Source organism: Myxine glutinosa, chromosome 8, assembly GCF_964187855.1.
Source record: "Myxine glutinosa chromosome 8, kmMyxGlut1.1, whole genome shotgun sequence".
NCBI lineage: Eukaryota > Metazoa > Chordata > Myxini > Myxiniformes > Myxinidae > Myxine > Myxine glutinosa.
Window position 1 is genome coordinate 7,971,702 of NC_136268.1, and position 23,136 is coordinate 7,994,837.

At 44.8% G+C, this 23,136-nt stretch overlaps 2 protein-coding genes across 4 annotated transcripts in view; one reads left to right on the forward strand and one right to left on the reverse strand.

Annotated features, from left to right (window-relative positions):
• The window catches only part of LOC137432237 (anoctamin-4), a 323,734-nt gene that overhangs the window by 215,913 nt on the left and 84,685 nt on the right, over nucleotides 1-23,136 (forward strand). For both annotated transcript variants that reach the window (XM_078782883.1, XM_068123986.2), the window contains exon 12: nucleotides 2,965-3,025. In XM_078782883.1, the coding sequence (XP_078639009.1) occupies nucleotides 2,965-3,025 (61 nt within the window). The remainder of the gene's footprint in view (nucleotides 1-2,964; nucleotides 3,026-23,136) is intronic.
• The window catches only part of LOC137432238 (uncharacterized), a 53,700-nt gene that overhangs the window by 27,364 nt on the left and 3,200 nt on the right, over nucleotides 1-23,136 (reverse strand). Inside the window, exons 2-3 of one of the 2 annotated variants that reach the window (XM_068123988.2) lie at nucleotides 21,963-22,097; nucleotides 11,723-14,577 (exon numbers count right to left, since the gene is read on the reverse strand). In XM_068123988.2, the coding sequence (XP_067980089.2) occupies nucleotides 14,477-14,577; nucleotides 21,963-22,097 (236 nt within the window). In that variant the 3' untranslated portion in view covers nucleotides 11,723-14,476. Of the gene's footprint in view, nucleotides 1-11,722; nucleotides 14,578-21,962; nucleotides 22,098-23,136 lie in introns of those variants that run through there. The other variant, XM_068123987.2, reaches the window with a different exon arrangement.

Consider the following 23,136-nt stretch of genomic DNA (forward strand, 5'->3'; position numbering starts at 1 on the left):
TCAGGGGGCTGGATACCGATTTAAATTAGATATTTTTGTACTTTGTTTTCATTAAATTTGTAAAAACATGTTTTCACTTTGTCATTATGATGTATTTTGAGTAGATCGGTGACATAAAGTTAAAATTTGGTCCATTTTAAATTCAGGTTGTAATGCAACAAAATGTGAAAAAGGGGTGTGAATACTTTATGATGGCACTGTATGTACAGTATCCTGAATGCCTGCATCAGAGTGCTCTCTGGCTTTCGGCATAGTGGACAAATATGAATTGTAATTTTCAGTGTGCAGTACTGAACATAATGACTGAGGAGTTTGTTGAACTTTAAGGTTAGTGGGGTGGGGTGATTTAGCGCTGCACCACAATTTCCGGCAGGAGAATCTTGCCCCATTTTACTCGATTGACCTTGCCATCAGCAAATTTCTGCAATCTTTTCCATGTTGCTCTAACAGCACAATTTACCTATGTGCACGAGCCATCATCTATAAAGTTGCTCAATGTCTGCTGTCTGTATCTTCCTGCGTAATCACCATCTCAAAGATGTCATGTTGCATGATGCACTGCCTCCTACTGGCACTGTACTGCACAGAATGCCAAGTTCATACATGATCGGATGCATTTCCCGATGGAACCAAACTCGAATTTTTACTTAAAGTTGTACTTCTGATATTTGATCACAGTTGTGACATTTGACAATGGCTTTGGCTTGAGATCACGTTGTGACATGGGATCCCAGTTGTGACATGGTTCACAGCTGAAACATGAGATCACGGTTGCCACACTGGATCACGGTTGCCACACTGGATCACGGTTGTGACACGTGGTCAGGGCTGCGACACGGGATCACGGTTGTGACACGTGGTCAGGGCTGCGACACGGGATCACGGTTGTGACACGTGGTCAGGGCTGCGACACGGGATCACGGTTGTGACACGTGGTCAGGGCTGCGACACGTGGTCAGGGCTGCGACACGTGGTCATGGCTGCGACACGTGGTCATGGCTGCGACACGTGGTCAGGGCTGCGACACGTGGTCAGGGCTGCGACACGTGGTCAGGGCTGTGACACGTGGTCAGGGCTGCGACACGTGGTCAGGGCTGCGACACGTGGTCAGGGCTGCGACACGTGGTCAGGGCTGCGACACGTGGTCAGGGCTGCGACACGTGGTCAGGGCTGCGACACGTGGTCAGGGCTGCGACACGTGGTCAAGGCTGCGACACGTGGTCAGGGCTGCGACACGTGGTCAGGGCTGCGACACGTGGTCAGGGCTGCGACACGTGGTCAGGGCTGCGACACGTGGTCAGGGCTGCGACACGTGGTCAGGGCTGCGACACGTGGTCAGGGCTGCGACACGTGGTCAGGGCTGCGACACGTGGTCAGGGCTGCGACACGGTCAGGGCTGCGACACGTGGCCAGGGCTGCGACACGTGGCCAGGGCTGCGACACGGGGCCAGGGCTGCGACACGGGGTCAGGGCTGCGACACGGGGTCAGGGCTGCGACACGGGGCCAGGGCTGCGACACGGGGCCAGGGCTGCGACACGGGGCCAGGGCTGCGACACGGGGCCAGGGCTGCGACACGGGGCCATGGCTGCGACACGGGGCCATGGCTGCGACACGGGGCCAGGGCTGCGCCACGGGGCCAGGGCTGCGACACGGGGCCAGGGCTGCGACACGGGGCCAGGGCTGCGACACGGGGCCAGGGCTGCGACACGGGGCCAGGGCTGCGACACGGGGCCAGGGCTGCGACACGGGGCCAGGGCTGCGACACGGGGCCATGGCTGCGACACGGGGCCATGGCTGCGACACGTGGCCATGGCTGCGACACGGGGCCAGGGCTGCGACACGGGGCCAGGGCTGCGACACGGGGCCAGGGCTGCGACACGGGGCCAGGGCTGCGACACGGGGCCAGGGCTGCGACACGGGGCCAGGGCTGCGACACGGGGCCAGGGCTGCGACACGGGGCCAGGGCTGCGACACGGGGCCAGGGCTGCGACACGGGGCCAGGGCTGCGACACGGGGCCAGGGCTGCGACACGGGGCCAGGGCTGCGACACGGGGCCAGGGCTGCGACACGGGGCCAGGGCTGCGACACGGGGCCAGGGCTGCGACACGGGGCCAGGGCTGCGACACGGGGCCAGGGCTGCGACACGGGGCCAGGGCTGCGACACGGGGCCAGGGCTGCGACACGGGGCCAGGGCTGCGACACGGGGCCAGGGCTGCGACACGGGGCCAGGGCTGCGACACGGGGCCAGGGCTGCGACACGGGGCCAGGGCTGCGACACGGGGCCAGGGCTGCGACACGGGGCCAGGGCTGCGACACGGGGCCAGGGCTGCGACACGGGGCCAGGGCTGCGACACGGGGCCAGGGCTGCGACACGGGGCCAGGGCTGCGACACGGGGCCAGGGCTGCGACACGGGGCCAGGGCTGCGACACGGGGCCAGGGCTGCGACACGGGGTCAGGGCTGCGACACGGGGTCAGGGCTGCGACACGGGGTCAGGGCTGCGACACGGGGCCAGGGCTGCGACACGGGGCCAGGGCTGCGAGACGGGGCCAGGGCTGCGAGACGGGGCCAGGGCTGCGAGACGGGGCCAGGGCTGCGACACGGGGCCATGGCTGCGACACGGGGCCATGGCTGCGACACGGGGCCATGGCTGCGACACGGGGCCATGGCTGCGACACGGGGCCATGGCTGCGACACGGGGCCATGGCTGCGACACGGGGCCATGGCTGCGACACGGGGCCATGGCTGCGACACGGGGCCAGGGCTGCGACACGGGGCCAGGGCTGCGACACGGGGCCAGGGCTGCGACACGGGGCCAGGGCTACGACACGGGATCATATTTGTGACACGGTTCGTCAGCTTTAACTTGCTAACATGTACTCAATAACAGCTCAATGGTGGCAAAAATAGGTTTATATTCAATGAGAGCCATATTTAATGATTTATCTCCTTGTTTTCTTCCAGATCACTCACCTCTTTGACAACGGAGCAACAGTATTCTTCGCCATATTCATGGCCGTTTGGGGTGAGTGTGAGTGTGTCTCTCCTTACATTTGATGTCATTCGATGGCCATCATGTATTATCAAGCAATGACATGGAGCATTGATTTCAAGGTGTTTCATAATTAGGTTTCCTCTACATAGAATGTCGAGGAAAACCTATTGTTTCTGCTATAGTTTATTCTTATTCTTCCGCCCCTCCGTTTCAAGGTCCATCCGGAAACTTTAAAATTCATGTTCTCTGCAACTGTTTGTCCGATTGGCATGAAATTTTCACCAAATGATTGGCTAGACCTGTAGAATTTTATACTGCGAAGTATAACGTCATAGATCACGTGGTGTGAACGCCATCTTGGAAAAACTGAAAAACTTTGCCCCTTTATATCTCAAACGGCTCAATGGAAAAAACGGAATCATAGCTCATTCTAAAGAACTCCACATTGGGACAAAAATATGTGTATTTAGGATATTAAAAGTGCTAACGTTATGAGCTTAGAATTCGACAAATAGAACACTTGATGTCACGAATATTATATTGTCTGTGCATAACCTATGTGAAAAAAAATTCAGAATGCAAAAAAAATTGACGTCATATATCACATGGTTCGGCCGCCATATTGTTTTTCGTGAAAAACACGAAAACCCATTTTCTCCGAAATGACTGAACAGATCGAGCCCAAACATTGCATGCATAATCGCATACCCATGACGAACAAAACATTGTGACCATGACGTCATAAGTCACATGATTTAGGGGCTATGACGTTTTGAAGCATAAACATTTAAAACACCTCTTCCCTTATTTTTATCATATCAAGTGAAAACTTTACAATTATGTACACCATGTCTGAATGCTAAAATGACCCTTTGGAATTTGCGATAGGTCACATGGTTTGGCAGCGATGAATAATTCAACAGAAATTTGAAAACCCTTGTATCTCTTGATCTGCTTCATTGATTGACGTGAAACCTTTATTACGTATTACCTCCCCAGACTCTGGTTACGGTGCCCCTCAGAGTCTCGAGAGGGAACGCAGCAGTAAGATTTGTTATTTTGAGTGTTTTTTTTTTTTTGTTTTTTTTTTTTGTACACAAAATCGAGGCTCGTGAAAGAGCGAACATTAATCACACAGAAAGACAAACAGACACATAAAACAAATAACATCGGGAGCGGTAGACAAGATGGGGAGAGAGGGGGAAGGACACAAACACAACATTTGAGAGCAGGGACCGAGAGACATGGAGACATCGAGAGAACTGTGGGAGGGAGAGGGCTTTGGGGGGGAGGCATGGGAAGGGGGGGGGTGGGAGAGGTATAAAACATATGGACACTGCCAGGACTTCCAGGAAAGAAGTTGGAATTTCAAACAAGGTGGATCTGGGGTGAATTAGTGGGGGTAGAAAAGACCAAGGTTTTGGATGGGGGAAGATAAGAGATGGTGGTGAACAGCTGTTTTAAAGACCTGGAGGGAGGAGTGTGATTGAAGTGAGTGTGGGAGTTTGTTCCAGAGGCGGGAGAAAAGAGGAATGAAAGAGTGAAGGTGAGCAGAGAGCCAAGATTTCGGCAGTTTAACCATCAGAGGGTGGCTGGCAGATCTTGTGCGACCTGTAGGAATATTTGGGGGACAGAGCACAGAGAGAGCTGGGGGAGCAAGGCCGGAGAGGAGTCGGTAGAAGACAGAAAGACCACCTACCTGCCTGAGTGTTCTAATAAACCATGGTAAAACCACACCAATGCAATTGTAGAACAAAATAAGTAATTGTATTAAGAACTCTCACATACACAATAAACACTCTGAAAGAAAGTACAATGAAAATATAACTTGCATCAAATGAACAATACATATGATGGTACTGAAGGAGCTGGGGCTCCCACGTCGATCGGAAGAATGGACGCGACAAAAAGCTGGAATTCATCCGAGTTGCTTTAATCAAACCAAACACTCAGGCACTCTGATAAGCCCGTTTATCGGGCAGCAATATATATACATATTATCCCGGAGCGTTTGCCCAGGAAAGGCGAGAGGGGGCGTGGCCCAGTGTCCTGGCTGCGGCCTGGCAAGTTGAGGGCGAGCCTGCCCGGGCGTCCTGGACGAGCCCGGCATGGTGATCGCTCCGCGTCCTTGATAGGTGCAAGGCGATTGTGAAAACCCAGTGGTAGCCGCTACAGTACCATCATTCCCCAATGCTCTCAAAGCAATAGACTCACGATACGCCAAACATGAGTGGAATGTAACATTCCCCAAAGTCCCTGCACGAATCCCCACACTGGTTGAAGGTGGAAGTCGTGCAGAATGACCAGAACAGGCAGTTGTCAGCGCGACGGCAAACGTGGGGTTACGAGGTGAGAGATCGGGCACCTGGCGGCACAGGGTAACGATCCCCCAAAACGTGAGCGCAATCCACGCCCCATGTCCACCAACGATTAAGCCGATATGGAAACCAACAGCGCTCCACACAATGATGTCGATATGGGAATCCCAATGACAAAACACGAAGCACCAGGCAGACAGCCTCTTCGAGGACAAAATGGCAGATCGGCCTGTAATGGAGGCTCTTGCTTTCCCTCCAACAATGGCTCACACTTAGTGATAAAACCCGAGACGCAGGTTTAATTGCAATCACAATATGTGATTATGTCGCAGGGTTGTATCGAGCAGGGTTGTATCAAAGTGGGGTTGTATCAAAGCGTGTCCCATGAAAGCGGGAAGGCGGAGGAAACCGGTCATCACTGCCAGCAGTTATGAAGTGGCAGTTCTTGTTTTCTTTAATATCTCCTTCTGCTGCTCAAAGAGAAAATGTGTTTTATTATTTGCAAAATCAAAGATTTTTCAAGTATATTGGTTGGTCTTGTGTATTATTCTGTCTGTCTGTTTGTCAATCACCTACAGGTCACAATTTTAAACCGATCTTCACCAAATGGTAGAGTTGGCCAAAAAGAAGAAGCCTATTAATTTTGAGGTAAAAAGTCGAAGGTTATCTTGAGGTCGAATTTCTAAAATTATCATTTTTCATCCGATTGACTTGAACGTTGAACAGCATTTGCATATCGAGTCACTAAATTGGGAAACCAACTATTTTTGAGATCAAAAGCTCAAAGGTCAACTCGAGCTCAAACCTATAAAATCATCAAGTTTCATCTGAAAAATGATCAATTTTAATCTCATTAACTTGAGAATTAAACAGCAACTGCAGAGTGCATCACTGAATATGGAAAGCAACGATTTGAGGTCAAAGGTCAACTCTCGGTCAAACTTCTAAAATCATCAATTTTCTTCTGAAAAATAATCTACTCACATCCGATTGACCCAAGCTTTGATTAAGATCATCAATTTAAATCTTAATGAAAGGAACAATTTGATGTATCCATGGCAACGTTTTTGAGGGGGCGGGAGGGGTAGATTTTGCAAGTATCGTGCTCTGCACGACATCTTTCCTGTTTTCCATATCTATATGCTGTCGGAATGCCATTTGCGTCATGTTTATCATTCGAACTCGTATCTTCCATCCTCGAGACAAGTTGTCAATATGATACTATCAAGTTTTATTTTCACTGCGGTGGCTGCTTTTTCATGGAGAAGTTTGTATATTGATTGCAGGAAGCAAACATAAAAAGGCGTAATGCGATGCATGTCTGCAAAGGTAAGTGATGCTCTGTTTGTCATAAGAACGTGCATGGAAATCGATGATTGTATTTTCATTGGGTTAACTTTGTCGATCAATGTTGGTGCGTTATTGCCTCGGAACTCGACCGAACACATTGCAGCTAAGGCCGCTGTCGCACCTTGACGTTTTAGCCAGCGTATGCCGACGTATGAAAAATTTGGCTACGTTAAGAGCACGCTGAAGCACGCTGGCATACGTCGTAGTACGCCGAGCTCGTCGACAAATTTTGTGCATGCACAAAATTTGTCGACGTATGCCAGCGTATGACTCGCACCAGCACTCAATTTTGATACGTCGGCATACGCTGGCTAAATCGTCAAGGTGTGACAGGGGCTTAAGAAACATTTTGGTGATTAATATCTAAGCACGTATTTGTCCGACCCGGCGTGGAGTACCCTTTCACAAAAGAGAATGTTCTGCAGCTATTGTTTCAACCGCAAAGAGATATTAGGTTATTCGTCCATTGTAATTGTATGCGCTTCCTGTTGCTTGTCAAATGGTGTCCATCATTGTTTAGTTGGTGGTAGCAGCACCGGTGACCTTGTAGTTTTCAATGTGCATAATGGTTAAACTCAGTGACAGACTCGGCGGTGCAATGGTAAGAGTGGGAAGTCGGCGGTTTGAACCCTGGCCAAGTCCTACCAAAGACCTTTAAAATTGTACATGCTGCTTCTTTGCTTGACGCTCAACATTTTAAAAGAGGATAGAGTACGGACAAGCAACCATAGTTTGGCTACCGTTGTGCAGACTTTCATGTGCCTCATGGCCTCCTCCTGCATTGAAGTTCCTTGCAAAGATGCTCCCGTAGGGAGCGGGTGTTTCTCGTTAGTCAAAATTGAGATGTCTGCACATAAATTGAGGCCCCATGAGGGTTGGGAGCGGGATAGTCTCCGGACCCAGTTCAGCAATCCATCCCGGACACTGCACCAAACAACATTCGCATGATGTAACACGAATGGGTGAAGGGATTGTGTATGGTGGTTACAACGATACAAAAATTAATGGTTGGTGCACTGGACCACCTCCACTCCTAATAGAATCTCATGTTATACAATTCCCATGTGGAGAATCTTTCACCGTGGTCAAAACATTAAATTCTCCGGAGGATCTCATGAGACATTCATATAAGCTATAAGGGGTGTTTGTATGTCGCTGATTTTGTTCACATTTTATCTTCAATCCTCTTGGTGTCCTCATAGTATCATACACTAATTACAGAGTGCTGATTGATCAACAACAACACAACTGATCACACTTTGTATTTCTTGGAGGCGGAAATGATCTGATTGGTGTCGACCCGTTGTCATTGCATGATATGTACACATGTAAAAGGGAGATTATCACCAACCCTCTCTGTCTCTCCCCCACTCCTCTCTCTCTTTCTGCCACACCCTCTCTCTCTCCCGCACCCTTCTCTCTCTCTCTCTTTCTGCCACACCCTCTCTCTCTCCCCCACCCTTCTCTCTCTCTCTCTTTCTGCCACACCCTCTCTCTCTCCCCCACCCTTCTCTCTCTCTCTCTCTTTCTGCCACACCCTCTCTCTCCCCCACCCTTCTCTCTCTCTCTCTTTCTGCCACACCCTCTCTCTCCCCCACCCTTCTCTCTCTCTCTCTTTCTGCCACACCCTCTCTCTCTCCCCCACCCTTCTCTCTCTCTCTCTTTCTGCCACACCCTCTCTCTCTCCCCCACCCTTCTCTCTCTCTCTCTTTCTGCCACACCCTCTCTCTCTCCCCCACCCTTCTCTCTCTCTCCCCCACTCCTCTCTCTCTCTTTCTGCCACACCCTCTCTCTCTCTCCCACACCCTTCTCTCTCTCCCCCTACCCATTGCTCTCTCCCCCACTCCTCTCTCTCTTTCTGCCACACCCTCTCTCTCTCCCCCACCCTTCTCTCTCTCCCCTACCCATTGCTGTCTCTCCCCCACCCTTCTCTCTCTCCCCCACCCTTCTCTCTCTCCCCCACCCTTCTCTCTCTCCCCTACCCATTGCTGTCTCTCCCCCACCCTTCTCTCTCTCCCGCACCCTTCTCTCTCTCCCGCACCCTTCTCTCTCTCCCCTACCCTTCTCTCTCTCTCCCCCACCCTTCTCTCTCTCTCCCCCACTCCTCTCTCTCTCTCTCTCTCCCTCTCTCTCTCTTTCTGCCACACTGTCTCTCTCTCCCCCACCCTTCTCTCTCTCTCCCCCACTCCTCTCTCTCTCTCTTTCTGCCACACCCTCTCTCTCTCCCCCACCCTTCTCTCTCTCCCCTACCCATTTGTCTCTCCCCCACTCCTCTCTCTCTCTCTCTTTCTGCCACACCCTCTCTCTCTCCCCCACCCTTCTCTCTCTCTCCCCCACTCCTCTCTCTCTCTTTCTGCCACACCCTCTCTCTCTCTCCCACACCCTTCTCTCTCTCCCCTACCCATTGCTCTCTCCCCCACTCCTCTCTCTCTTTCTGCCACACCCTCTCTCTCTCCCCCACCCTTCTCTCTCTCCCCTACCCATTGCTGTCTCTCCCCCACCCTTCTCTCTCTCCCCCACCCTTCTCTCTCTCCCCCACCCTTCTCTCTCTCCCCTACCCATTGCTGTCTCTCCCCCACCCTTCTCTCTCTCCCGCACCCTTCTCTCTCTCCCCTACCCTTCTCTCTCTCTCCCCCACCCTTCTCTCTCTCTCCCCCACTCCTCTCTCTCTCTCTCTCTCTCTCTCTCTCTCTCTCTCTTTCTGCCACACTGTCTCTCTCTCCCCCACCCTTCTCTCTCTCTCCCCCACTCCTCTCTCTCTCTCTTTCTGCCGCACCCTCTCTCTCTCCCCCACCCTTCTCTCTCTCCCCTACCCATTTGTCTCTCCCCCACTCCTCTCTCTCTCTCTCTCTCTCTCTCCCCTACCCATTTGTCTCTCCCCCACTCCTCTCTCTCTCTCTCTTTCTGCCACACCCTCTCTCTCTCCCCCACCCTTCTCTCTCTCCCCTACCCATTTCTGTCTCTCCCCCACTCCTCTCTCTCTCTTTCTGCCACACCCTCTCTCTCTCCCCCACCCCTCTCTCTCTCTCCCCCACTCCTCTCTCTCTCTTTCTGCCACACCCTCTCTCTCTCCCGCACCCTTCTCTCTCTCCCCTACCCATTGCTGTCTCTCCCCCACTCCTCTCTCTCTCTTTCTGCCACACCCTCTCCCCTACCCTTCTCTCTCTCTCCCCTACCCTTGTCTCTCTCCCCTACCCTTGTCTCTCTCCCCTACCCTTCTCTCTCTCCCCTACCCATTTCTGTCTCTCCCCCACTCCTCTCTCTCTTTCTGCCACACCCTCTCTCCCCCACCCTTCTCTCTCTACCCTACCTTTCTCTTTCTGCCCCACCCCTTTCTCTTTCTCCCCCACCCCTCTCTCTCTTTCTACCCCACCCCTCTCTCTCTCTTTTTCTGCCCTACCCCCTCCTCTCTCTCTCTCTCTCTCTTTCTGCCCCACTCCTCTCTCTCTCTCTTTCTGTCCCACCCCTCTCTCTCTCTCTCTTTCTGTCCCACCCCTCTATCTGCCCCAACTCTCTCTGCCTCTCCCCCACCCCTCTCTCTCTTTAACAGGGGGACAGGAGGTGGGTATAATGTCATGTGCCCAGGTAGCTATCTACATAGTTGAGTTCCACTTGTATTCAAAGTCCTTTTGGCCTTAATTATATATTTTCACGCTCGCTTTGCACATGATGCTTTCGACTCCGCCATGTTATTATCCTTATGATTACTACTATTATAATTGTTAATACTGCTATTATTAATATTATTATTTTGTAATAACATTATTTTTATTATTATGCTATTATCATTATTGCCGACGTATAATTTTGAACCAAAACGTGTCCTCCGAAGGGGAAATGCTAGATGTACTGCTTCTTCTTCACATGACATGCTGATGGCGTTGTTATTATTATTATTATTATTATTATTATTATTATAACGGCCACACTTATTCCTACATTCTTGTGGGCTTCCCCTGGGAAGCCTGGCCCAAATCTGCAAAGTGGAAAAAGGCCTGTGGTTCAACTAAGCTAAGGGCAGGAATTTTGCATTTGTTCATGGTGCCGGCGATATAGCTTGCCTACTCTTCGCGAAGGACACACCATGGGACCTTAACGTCCACCAACTATTCCTGGTAGATGGGACGTGGGAATTCTGGCAGATCCCCCAGCCATCATCACAAGAAAATGGAAGTAAATGGGGCAGTTAAGGAAGTAGTAGATTCAAGTGTATGAGTATGAGAATATTTGAGGCATAGTTTCCTTTAAGGTTATAATTGATCCAGCAGACAACGATGTTGAAGCCTAACTGGTACAAGCAAGGAACCTGGTCCAAATGGAGACATGCTACATCCAAGTCATATTTGTTTCCACAGGAACCACATTTCTGGAGCATGCCTTAAGGGTGAGGAAAATTTGAAAGGCCTCACCCTAAGATCACTACGTGAAGGACCACTAGATAAAGCCCCTCAGCTAGGACAATGATGACCTGAATTTCTGGAAATGGAGCTACTTGATTTGATGCTGCATGGCAAAAACATGACTGTGTAGAGGGCAGATGCGAACCATGGTGTGGTTAGTGGTAGTTTGTTGTGTATCAGAGAGGCCTTTCCAAAAAGGCATTTCCAACAACGAGGCGGTGAGGGGAAAGTGGAGAGATAGGAGGGGGGCATTTTGAGCTTCACAAATGGGACTATGGAATGGGCGAGTGCGGAACACCTGTCTGTGTCTGTTGTTGAAGAAAACGCCAGTCCAGCTGAAATCAGAGCCTTCATTGTTCTTCCGCCGGCAAGCTACAGCAGCAGTGGCGCTGGTGGATTACGGTCCAGTGTTCCCAGTGCAAGCTTATGGCGGCATTGTCCCTAACGTTGTGTCACTACCAGCACAGACCCCATGAACATCTGAGGTGCCACCATTTCTTCAAAAAAGGGTGAAGGCAAGGGACTGGGTCAGTATTATTGTAAATGATCGGGGTGAACTATTTTATATCCAAGCAACCAAAATCCAAGCAGCCTGCTCACTTTTCTTTGTTTTTATTTTTCTGAAATAAAACTTTTGTAAGAGCATAGGTAGAGTGGGATAAAATGACAAGGAAGCAAATTTACACAAAACACGACAGCAGAGTTTAAAATTGTGCTGGTGCACAATACCAAGTACCATTTGCTAAATATAAATAAACAAAAGATACAAGAAGAAAGAAAAACATCAAAATATAAACACCAAGCAAAAGGAGATGGACAGGAGATAATAAAAGTGGAAACGAGGAAAATACAGAAGCTTAGCGCGTATGAAAAAGCAATGTCCGCAATTGCGGGTACAGAGATCGTCTCTTCCCTGATGTCTACAAGTGCGGGTACAGAGTTCGTCTCTTCCCTGATGTCTTCAAGTGCGGGTACAGAGATAATCTCTTCCTTAACATCTGCTGGTGAATGTACAGGGAACATCTCTTTCTTGATGTCCACAAGTGCGGGTACAGAGATCATCTCTTCCTTAACGTCTGCTGGTGCGGGTACAGAGATCATCTCTTCCTTGACGTCTGCTGGTGTGGGCACAGGGATCATCTCTTCCCCTGATGTCCACAGGTGTAGGAACAGGGATAATTTCTTACTTGACGTCCTCAAGTGCAGGAACAGGGATCATCTCTTCCTTGACATCCGCAAGTGTGGGTGCAGATATCATCTCTTCCTTGACGTCCGCAAGTGTGGGTACAGAGATAATCTCTTCCTTAACATCTGTTGGTGCGGGTACAGAGATCATCTCTTCCTTAATGTCTGCTGGTGCGGGTACAGCGATCATCTCTTCCTTAACGCCTGCTGGTGCGGGTACAGAGATAATCTCTTCCTTGATGTCCTCAGGTTGAGGAACAGGGATCCATCTCTTCCTTGACATCCGCAAGTGTGGGTACAGAGATCATCTCTTCCTTGACGTCCGCAAGTGCGGGTACAGACATAATCTCTTCCTTAACATCTGCTGGTGCGGGTACAGAGATCATCTCTTCCTTAATGTCTGCTGGTGCGGGTACAGGGATCATCTCTTCCTTAACGTCCGCAAGTGCGGGTACAGACATAATCTCTTCCTTAACATCTGCTGGTGCGGGTACAGAGATCATCTCTTCCTTAATGTCTGCTGGTGCGGGTACAGGGATAATCTCTTCCTTAACGTCTGCTGGTGCGGGTACAGAGATAATCTCTTCCTTAACGTCTGCTGGTGCGGGTACAGGAATCATCTCTTCCTTGATGTCCTCAGGTGCAGGAACAGGAATCATTTCTTACTTGACGTCCTCAAGTGCAGGAACAGGGATCATCTCTTCCTTGACATGCGAAAGTGCGGGTACAGAGATCATCTCTTCTTGACTCACACTGAAGCAGTTTGAAAAATTGTGACTTTGTCCAACTATTCGTTTTTGAGTTATGGTGCGCATGAACAGACACACCCACCACCCCACACAGTGCTAAGCATTAATGTGCTCAAGACCACTTCCTTTTGGAGAAATCTCACCAACAGATAAACGACAGCAGTGGTGTCACTTTCCATTTTAATCATTCATTAAGCTGGCTGTCCTGGTTGTATTCTCTTGTTTTCCTGAAGCAATGACTTTTGTAAAAAATAAACAAATAAATATGTAATGATCAAACACACCTTTACATTTTGTATGATACGCGTGCAATGGATTACTTGAATGATGATGATGTGATGCTGTGCGTTTGATTTAACTCGCCAATCAAGAGCGCAAAAGGTTTTCCGTTGATACGAAGAAATGCCAATTTGTAGCGTTATAAACTTGTGCCTTTCATCTTGGTATCATTAAGAATGACATATCGTTGTGTAACTCATTGCACGTTAAAAATGGAGTTCGGATCACCATCGACAAGTTCAACATTGGAGTAAATTTTGTGAAATGATTCACTAATCTCAATAAAAGTTAATTAAACAAACATATTGTGCTTCATCATCATTGTCATATATCAAATGACTAACAAATGATAAACTAGAACGGCACTAAATCAGTACATGTCTCTGCCAGCAAAACATTTTACGGTTTGTATCCCACTGATAGGCCAGATCTGCATCCCCACCTGACCCAAACCAACTAACTCATCCACCTAATTTTGTCACAACTCGTCTCCAACTTTCTAAAATCTGATATAAATCGTTTTTGGTTCCATCTCTCAATGGTGAAGAATCACTTAAAATATTTTAAAATTCTGGAATCCGAATTCGGATCTTCACCAAAACTGAATCAATTCTTCCTTGTCACACACCCAACCTGTCCACCAAGTTGTGTCCGAATCCGTTCATAACTTTTTGAGATATCCTGCTCACAGACAGACAGTAATGAGTGAAGACATAACCTCCATCCACCTTCCGTAGTGGAGCTAATAAATAACAAGACTAAATACAGTACTGTATTTAACAATGCATGTGGGGTATATAGATTCCAGTAGATCTATAAATGAATCATCTACTGAATTTGAAATAGATCTGCGTGTCTGCATTTGCTGACACGCACACACACACGGACACAGCCATATTACAATAACCTCTCCCATACCTTCGGGAGCAGGTGATGCTAATAATGGCTGCCCTACAGTGTTGTTTATAATTCGCTTATCACTGGTTGAATGTTGAAACGTTACACTTGTGCGAATCTTTCATGATGCCATGGTACAACATATGCAAGAACAACAATGATATCAAAATTGCAGAGTCTCTGTTTTGAATCTTTGTGTGGGTTTTCTGATCCTATGTACATCATACAGTGTAACAAAATATTTCAAATCCTTCATTCTCATTGGAAACTGCTCTGCTTCATGATTGATGAACATTGCCATTATCATTTCATCGGGACGTGATGCGGAATCTCCAGGTCGTTTTCCATCTCGTAAATGTGGTTTATGTAGGTTCTGCGAGGCTTGTAGTCCTGATGATCATAGACTGCAAGATACAAAAACTATTTAGTTTGTTGGCATTTCTTGTTACCTTGTTTTGTCCCGATCGTGTATGCGATGAGAGGTGTGAGATGATTTTTTACTCTATCTGTCTGCCTGGCAGTGAAATAAAGTTTTAAATCATTCCAAACAGGAAACATCATAAAGGACACAAACAACAGGCACGAATAAGTAATGTAATGTGTTAGATAAGGTGATATAGTAGCCGCAGGGTAAAACGGTGGTAAATCCCAGAATTAATTTATTTAAATGACTTTAAACCTCTTTAAACCCTGATTTGCATTGAATTATATGCTTGAACACTGTAGAATACACAAATCGTCTTCCTAATACTTCCAATAACCTCTAGTTTAGCAGTACCTTGATATGTTAGATAGGGTCGTGTCTAAGACTGCTTCAGTAACGCTAAACTTCAGGAATGTTTTTTATCGATATTTAAAATCATTATCTTATTAAAATTGAAGTATATACTTAAACACTGTGTGTGGGGTATCCTGTTCTATGAACTCTCGAGTTGAACTTGTGTTGATTCCATGTAGCATTATTTTGTTACCTTCGCAAAAGCGGAAGGTTATGTTTTGATCGCTGTGTATTTATTTGTATGTCTGTGTGTGTGTATGTTAATCGCATAACTCAAAAAGTATTCAACCGAATTGCATGAAATTTGGTGGGATGATTGGTTATTATACGGGACACATTTGATTAGATTTTGGGAAACAGATTTGCTCAAATTCTGACTATTTTTAACTCGATCGTATTTCACTCAAAGTTATGAGCGACTGAAGAAGAAGATGTCCATCCAGGACGTCATCACTATAACGCGATCTCCCGCGATCATTTCAACCTCAAAAAAAATTATAATTGCAGATTTGACAATAGATGAGGCATATTAACAAACGAATGAAACAGATTTGCTCAAATTCTGACTATTTTTAACTCGATCGTATTTCACTCAAAGTTATGCGCGACTGAAGAAGAAGATGTCCATCCAGGACGTCATCACTATAACGCAATCTCCCGCGATCATTTCAACCTCAAAAAAAATTATAATTGCAGATTTGTCAAGAGATGAGGCATATTAACAAACGAATGAAACAGATTTGCTCAAATTCTGACTATTTTTAACTCGATCGTATTTCACTCAAAGTTATGAGCGACTGAAGAAGAGGATGTCCATCCAAGACGTCATCACTATAACGCGATCTCCCGCAATCATTTCAACCTCAAATGAAATTCAAATTGCAGATTTGTCAATCGGGGAGGCATATTAACAGACGAATGAAACAGATTTGCTCAAATTCTGATTTTTAAAAATCGATCGCATTTCACATAAAGTTTCACATCGCATACACTCCCATGCCAAGTACAGAACAGTAGCTGCGGCGAAGGTATGCGCTCTACCGAGTGCCCGGATTCTAGTTTATACATGTTTTAGGATTTATATAGAACCGCCATTAGAAGCCATTTTTTCCCGCAGAAGTATAAAACAAATGAACACTACTAGGAATTTCAGGAATGAAGTCGGTGATTGAAAAAGGTGGATTTGGATTTGTATTACCCGAGGTGGAAAATACACAACATGACCAAAAGTATGTGCACACCCGAACATCAAACATCTCATTCCAAAATCATGGGCATTAATATAGAGTTGGTCCCCCCTTTGCCGCTATAACAGCCTCCACTCTTCTGGGAAGGCTTTCCACTAGATGTTGGAACATTGCTACGGGGATTTGTTTCCATTCGGCCACAAGAGCATTGATTGGTGAGGTCTGGCACTGATGTTGGGCAATTAGGCCAGGCTCGCTGTTGGCGTTCCAATTCATCCCAAAGGTGTTTGATGGGGTTGAGGTCAGGGCTCTGTGCAGGCAAGTCAAGTTCTTCCACACCGATCTCGACAAACCTTTTCTGTATGGACCGCGCTTTGTGCATGGGGGCTTTGTCACGCTGAAACAGGAAAGGGCCTTCCCCAAACTGTTGCCACAAAGTTGGAAGCACACAATCATCTAGAATGTCATTGTATGCTGTAGCGTTAAGATTTTCCTTCACTGGAACTAAGGGGCCTAGTCCGAACTATGAAAAACAGCCCCAGACCATTATTGCTCCTCCACCAAACTTTGCAGTTGGTACTATGCATTTGGGCAGGTAGCGTTCTCCTGGCATCCACCAAACCTCGATTCATTCGTCGGACTGCCAGATGGTGAAGCGTGATTCATCACTCGAGAGAACACGTTTCCACTGCTCCAGAGTCCAATGCCGGCAAGCTTTACACCACTCCAGCCGACGCTTGGCATTGCGCATGGTGATCTTAGGCTTGTGTGCGGCTGCTCGGCCATGAAAACCCATTTCATGAAGCTCCCGACGAACAGTTGGTGTGCTGACGTTTCTTCCAGAGGCAGTTTGGAACTTCGTAGTGAGTGTTGCAACCGAGGACAGACGATTTTTACACACTACACGCGTCAGCACTCGGCGGTCCCGTTCTGTGAGCTTGTGGGGCCTACCACTTCACAGCTGAGCTGCTGTTGCTCCTAGACGTTTCCATTTCACAATAACAGCACTTACAGTTGACCGGCGCAGCTCCAGCAGGGCAGAAATTTGATGAACTGATTTGTTGGAAAGGTGGCATTCCATGACGGTGCCATGTTGAAAGCCGCTGAGCTCTTCAGTATGGCCCATTCCATTCTACTGCCAAAGTTTGTCTATGGAGATTGCATGGCTGTGTGCTTGATTATATATACCTGTCAGCAATGGGTGTGACTGAAACAGCCGAATCCACTCATTAGAAGGGGGTTTCCACATACTTTTGGTCATGTAGTTTATCAAGGTATTGGATGGGGGACGAAAAGAGATGGTGGTGAACAGCTGTTTTAAAGACCTGGCTGAAGGAGTGGGATTGAAGAGAGTGAGGGAGTTTGTTCCAGAGGCGGGAGTAAATAGGAATGAAAGAATGAAGGTGAGCAGAGTCTTGATTTTGGCAGTTTCACCAGAAGAGGGTTGCTGTCAGATCTTGTGCATCCTACTGGAATATTTGGGGGACAGGGCACAGACAGAGCAGGGGGAGCAAGGCTAGAGTGGAGTCGGTAGAAGACAGAAAGACCACCTACCTGCCTGCAGTGAGAGAAACTTCTTTACCGACTTCTCGCTTCCAGAATATCCTTACAGCAAGCATTGTTAACAATTTAATTTTTTTATTTCAAGAGAAACTTCCTTACCGACTTCTCTCTTCCAGAATATCCTTACAGCAAGCATTGTTCACAATTTAATTTGTTAATTCCAAGAGACACTTCCTTACTGACTTCTCTCTTCCAGAATATCCTTACAGCAAGCATTGTTAACAATTTAATTTTTTAATTTCAAGAGAAACTTCCTTACCGACTTCTCTCTTCCAGAATATCCTTACAGCAAGCATTGTTCACAATTTAATTTGTTAATTCCAAGAGAAACTTCCTTACCGACTTCTCTCTTCTAGAATATCCTTACAGCAAGCATTGTTAACAATTTAATTTGTTAATTCCAAGAGAAACTTCCTTACTGACTTCTCTCTTCCAGAATATCCTTACAGCAAGCATTGTTAACAATTTAATTTGTTAATTCCAAGAAACTTCCTTACCGACTTCTCTCTTCCAGAATATCCTTACAGCAAGCATTGTTCACAATTTAATTTGTTAATTCCAAGAGAAACTTCCTTACCGACTTCTCTTCTAGAATATCCTTACAGCAAGCATTGTTAACAATTAAAAAAAAAAATTATTCCAAGAGAAACTTCCTTACCTACTTCTCTCTTCCAGAATATCCTTACAGCAAGCATTCTTACAATTTATTTTTTTAATTCCAAGAGAAACTTCCTCACCGACTTCTCTCTTCCAGAATATCTTTACAGCAAGCACTGTTAACAATTTAATTTTTTTATTCCAAGAGAAACTTCCTTACCAACTTCTCTCTTCCAGAATATCCTTACAGCAAGCATTGTTAACAGTTTAATTTTTTTTTTTTTCGAAGAGAAACTTCCTTACCGACTTCTCACTTGCAGAATATCCTTACAGCAAGCATTGTTAACAATTTAATTTTTTAATTCCAAGAGAAACTTCCTCACCGACTTCTCTCTTCCACAATATCCTTACAGCAAGCATTGTTAACAATTTAATTTTTTAATTCCAAGAGAAACTTCCTTACCGACTTCTCTCTTCCAGAATATCCTTACAGCAAGCATTGTTAACAATTTAATTTGTTAATTCCAAGAGAAACTTCCTTACCGACTTCTCTCTTCCAGAATATCCTTACAGCAAGCATTGTTAACAATTTAATTATTTTATTCCAAGAAAAACTTCCTTACCGAAGTCTCTCTTCCAGAATATCTTTACAGCAAGCATTGTTAACAATTTAATTTTGTTATTCCAAGAGAAACTTCCTTACCGACTTCTCTCTTCCAGAATATCTTTACAGCAAGCATTGTTAACAATTTAATTTTGTTATTCCAAGAGAAACTTCCTTACCGACTTCTCTCTTCCAGAATATCCTTACAGCAAGCATTGTTAACAATTTAATTTTTTAATTCCAAGAGCAACTTCCTTACCGAGTTCTCGCTTCCAGAATATCCTTCCAGCAAGCATTGTTAACAATTTCATTTTTTAATTCCAAGAGAAACTTCCTTACCGACTTCTCTCTTCCAGAATATCTTTACAGCAAGCATTAACAATATAATTTTTTTAATTCCAAGAGAAACTTCCTTAACGACTTCTCTCTTCCAGAATATCTTCACAGCAAGCATTGTTAACAATTTAATTTTTTAATTCCAAGAGAAACTTCTTTACCGACTTCTCTCTTCCAGAATATCCTTCCAGCAAGCATTGTTAACAATATAATTTTTTTATTCCAAGAGAAACTTCCTTACGGACATCTCTCTTCCAGAATATCCTTACAGCAAGCATTGTTAACAATTTAATTTTTTAATTCCAAGAGAAACTTCCTTACCGACTTCTCTCTTCCAGAATATCCTTCCAGCAAGCATTGTTAACAATATAATTTTTTAATTCCAAGAGAAACTTCCTTACGGACATCTCTCTTCCAGAATATCCTCACAGCAAGCATTGCTAACAATTTAATTTTTTAATTCCAAGAGAAACTTCCTTACCGACTTCTCTCTTCCAGAATATCCTCACAGCAAGCGTTGTTAACTATTTAATTTTTTCATTCCAAGACAAACTTCCTTTCCGACTTCTCTCTTCCAGAATATCTTTACAGCAAGCATTGTTAACAATAAAAAAATTTAATTCCAAGAGAAACTTCCTTACCGACTTCTCTCTTCCAGAATATCTTTACAGCAAGCATTGTTAACAATTCAATTTTTTAATTCCAAGAGAAACTTCCTTACCGACTTCTCTCTTCCAGAATATCCTTCCAGCAAGCATTGTTAACAATTTAATTTTTTAATTCCAAGAGAAACTTCCTCACCGTCTTCTCTCTTCCACAATATCCTTACAGCAAGCATTGTTAACAATTTAATTTGTTAATTCCAAGAGAAACTTCCTTACCGACTTCTCTCTTCCAGAATATCCTTACAGCAAGCATTGTTAACAATTTAATTATTTTATTCCAAGAAAAACTTCCTTACCGACGTCTCTCTTCCAGAATATCTTTACAGCAAGCATTGTTAACAATTTAATTTTGTTATTCCAAGAGAAACTTCCTTACCGACTTCTCTCTTCCAGAATATCTTTACAGCAAACATTGTTAACAATTTAATTTTTTTATTCCAAAGGAAACTTCCTTACCAACTTCTCTCTTCCAGAATATCCTTACAGCAAGCATTGTTAACAATTTAATTTTTTTTTATTCCAAGAGAAACTTCCTTACCGACTTCTCTCTTCCAGAATATCCTTACAGCAAGCATTGTTAACAATTTAATTTTTTAATTCCAAGAGCAACTTCCTTACCGAGTTCTCGCTTCCAGAATATCCTTCCAGCAAGCATTGTTAACAATTTAATTTTTTAATTCCAAGAGAAACTTCCTTACCGACTTCTCTCTTCCAGAATATCTTTACAGCAAGCATTGTTAACAATATAATTTTTTTAATTCCAAGAGAAACATCTTTACCGACTTCTCTCTTCCAGAATATCCTTCCAGCAAGCATTGTTAACAATATAATTTTTTTATTCCAAGAGAAACTTCCTTACTGAGTTCTTGCTTCCAGAATGTCCTTACAGCAAGCATTGTTAACAATTTAATTTTTTAATTCCAAGATAAACTTCCTTACCGACTTCTCTCTTCAAGAATATCTTTACAGCAAGCATTGTTAACAATATAATTTTTTAATTCCAAGAGAAACTTCTTTACCGACTTCTCTCTTCCAGAATATCCTTACAGCAAGCATTGTTAACAATTTAATTTTTTTATTCCAAGAGAAACTTCCTTACCGAGTTCTCGCTTCCAGAATATCCTCACAGCAAGCATTGCTAACAATTTAATTTTTTAATTCCAAGAGAAACTTCCTTACCGACTTCTCTCTTCCAGAATATCCTCACAGCAAGCATTGTTAACAATTTAATTTTTTAATTCCAAGAGAAACTTCCTTGCCGACTTCTCTCTTCCAGAATATCTTTACAGCAAGCATTGTTAACAATAAAAAAATTTAATTCCAAGAGAAACTTCCTTACCGACTTCTCTCTTCCAGAATATCTTTACAGCAAGCATTGTTAACAATTTAATTTTGTTATTCCAAGAGAAACTTCCTTACCGACTTCTCTCTTCCAGAATATCTTTACAGCAAGCATTGTTAACAATTCAATTTTTTAATTCCAAGAGAAACTTCCTTACCGACTTCTCTCTTCCAGAATATCCTTCCAGCAAGCATTGTTAACAATATAATTTTTTAATTCCAAGAGAAACTTCTTTACCGACTTCTCTCTTCCAGAATATCCTCACAGCAAGCATTGTTAACAATTTAATTTTTTAATTCCAAGAGAAACTTCCTTACCGACTTCTCTCTTCCAGAATATCTTTACAGCAAGCATTGTTAACAATAAAAAAATTTAATTCCAAGAGAAACTTCCTTACCGACTTCTCTCTTCCAGAATATCTTTACAGCAAGCATTGTTAACAATTCAATTTTTTAATTCCAAGAGAAACTTCCTTACTGGCTTCTCTCTTCCAGAATATCCTTCCAGCAAGCATTGTTAACAATATAATTTTTTAATTCCAAGAGAAACTTCCTTACCGACTTCTCTCTTCCAGAATATCCTTCCAGCAAGCATTGTTAACAATATAATTTTTTAATTCCAAGAGAAACTTCTTTACCGACTTCTCTCTTCCAGAATATCCTTACAGCAAGCATTGTTAACAATTTAATTTTTTAATTCCAAGAGAAACTTCCTTACCGACTTCTCTCTTCCAGAATCCTTCCATTCCACTGTACCGACCAGTTTTCCTCTTGTAGCAGATACAGCACAGAATGAAGAGTATAAGCACGACCAGGCCAATGAGGAGTACTACGAGGATCAGCTGAAGGCGTTCTGAAATGAACACAGCAACGTATTATTAACAGATAGTCTGTGATAAAACTAAACAATGACTGAACCTGAATTGGCAGTCTTTAAATTTAAAACTTTGTATTGTGCCTTGGAGAGTCTTTCGACATTTATGAGCATGCTCACATTTGATGTGGAAGCAAGAATGCAGGGTTAGTCTGACACGACTCTCATAACGGGGCGATTTGACTTTTTGACTCCTTGACTCTTTCTGACGACACAACTCTTCTTCATTGGTCAATCCCCAATTCATGACCATCTCGAGACCATTCTAAGTAGATCCCGTTTTCCACACTAATCAAAGATTTGTGCATCGGTGTCCTGCTATGAGATGTCACAATTCTTTCTTCCTGATATTTCATCCGAATAGCAAGAGTTCTTTCTTTTATATCGAATGTTGAGAGCTTGTTTAGTTTTGAGCGATATAATTATATGTTTATCAGTCCTCTTTGTCCTATTATCTCCTATCAAACTTGTCCTTTATGAAGGTCCTTCTACAGACGTGTGCATGTTCCTTGAAATAAAACATCAACTGTGACTAATGCTGTCTCTATTTATGATAAAGACATAATTATGTGAAAATCCTCGACTAAGACACGTGAGATATTCAAAAATTTATATGAATGAGATACTATGAACGCCCAACAAACACCCGAAAAAACGTGTATATGAAGATATAAATGTCCATTTCTTTCTAATTACATGTATTTGTACATTGAAAAACACATAAACTTGGTGTGCTTTGCATCGGTTCGAAGAACACAGCCCCGGTTTTGTAATGGAATAAAAGGGTCGTGTGATTGGTAACTGCACCCCAGCTTCATGTAACCAAATGCTTCTGTGGAAAGGTTATGTGACGTGCACACACATGTACGTGCAAAAACACACACTGCTCTGGTCATGTCATCCATTATCATAAAGTCATTTGGAAATATATCTCTTCTCTTCTATCTTTATTTATCTTTCTCTCCACTTCTCCATCTCCATCTCCACCTCTCCATCTCTCTCCATCTCTCTCCCTCTC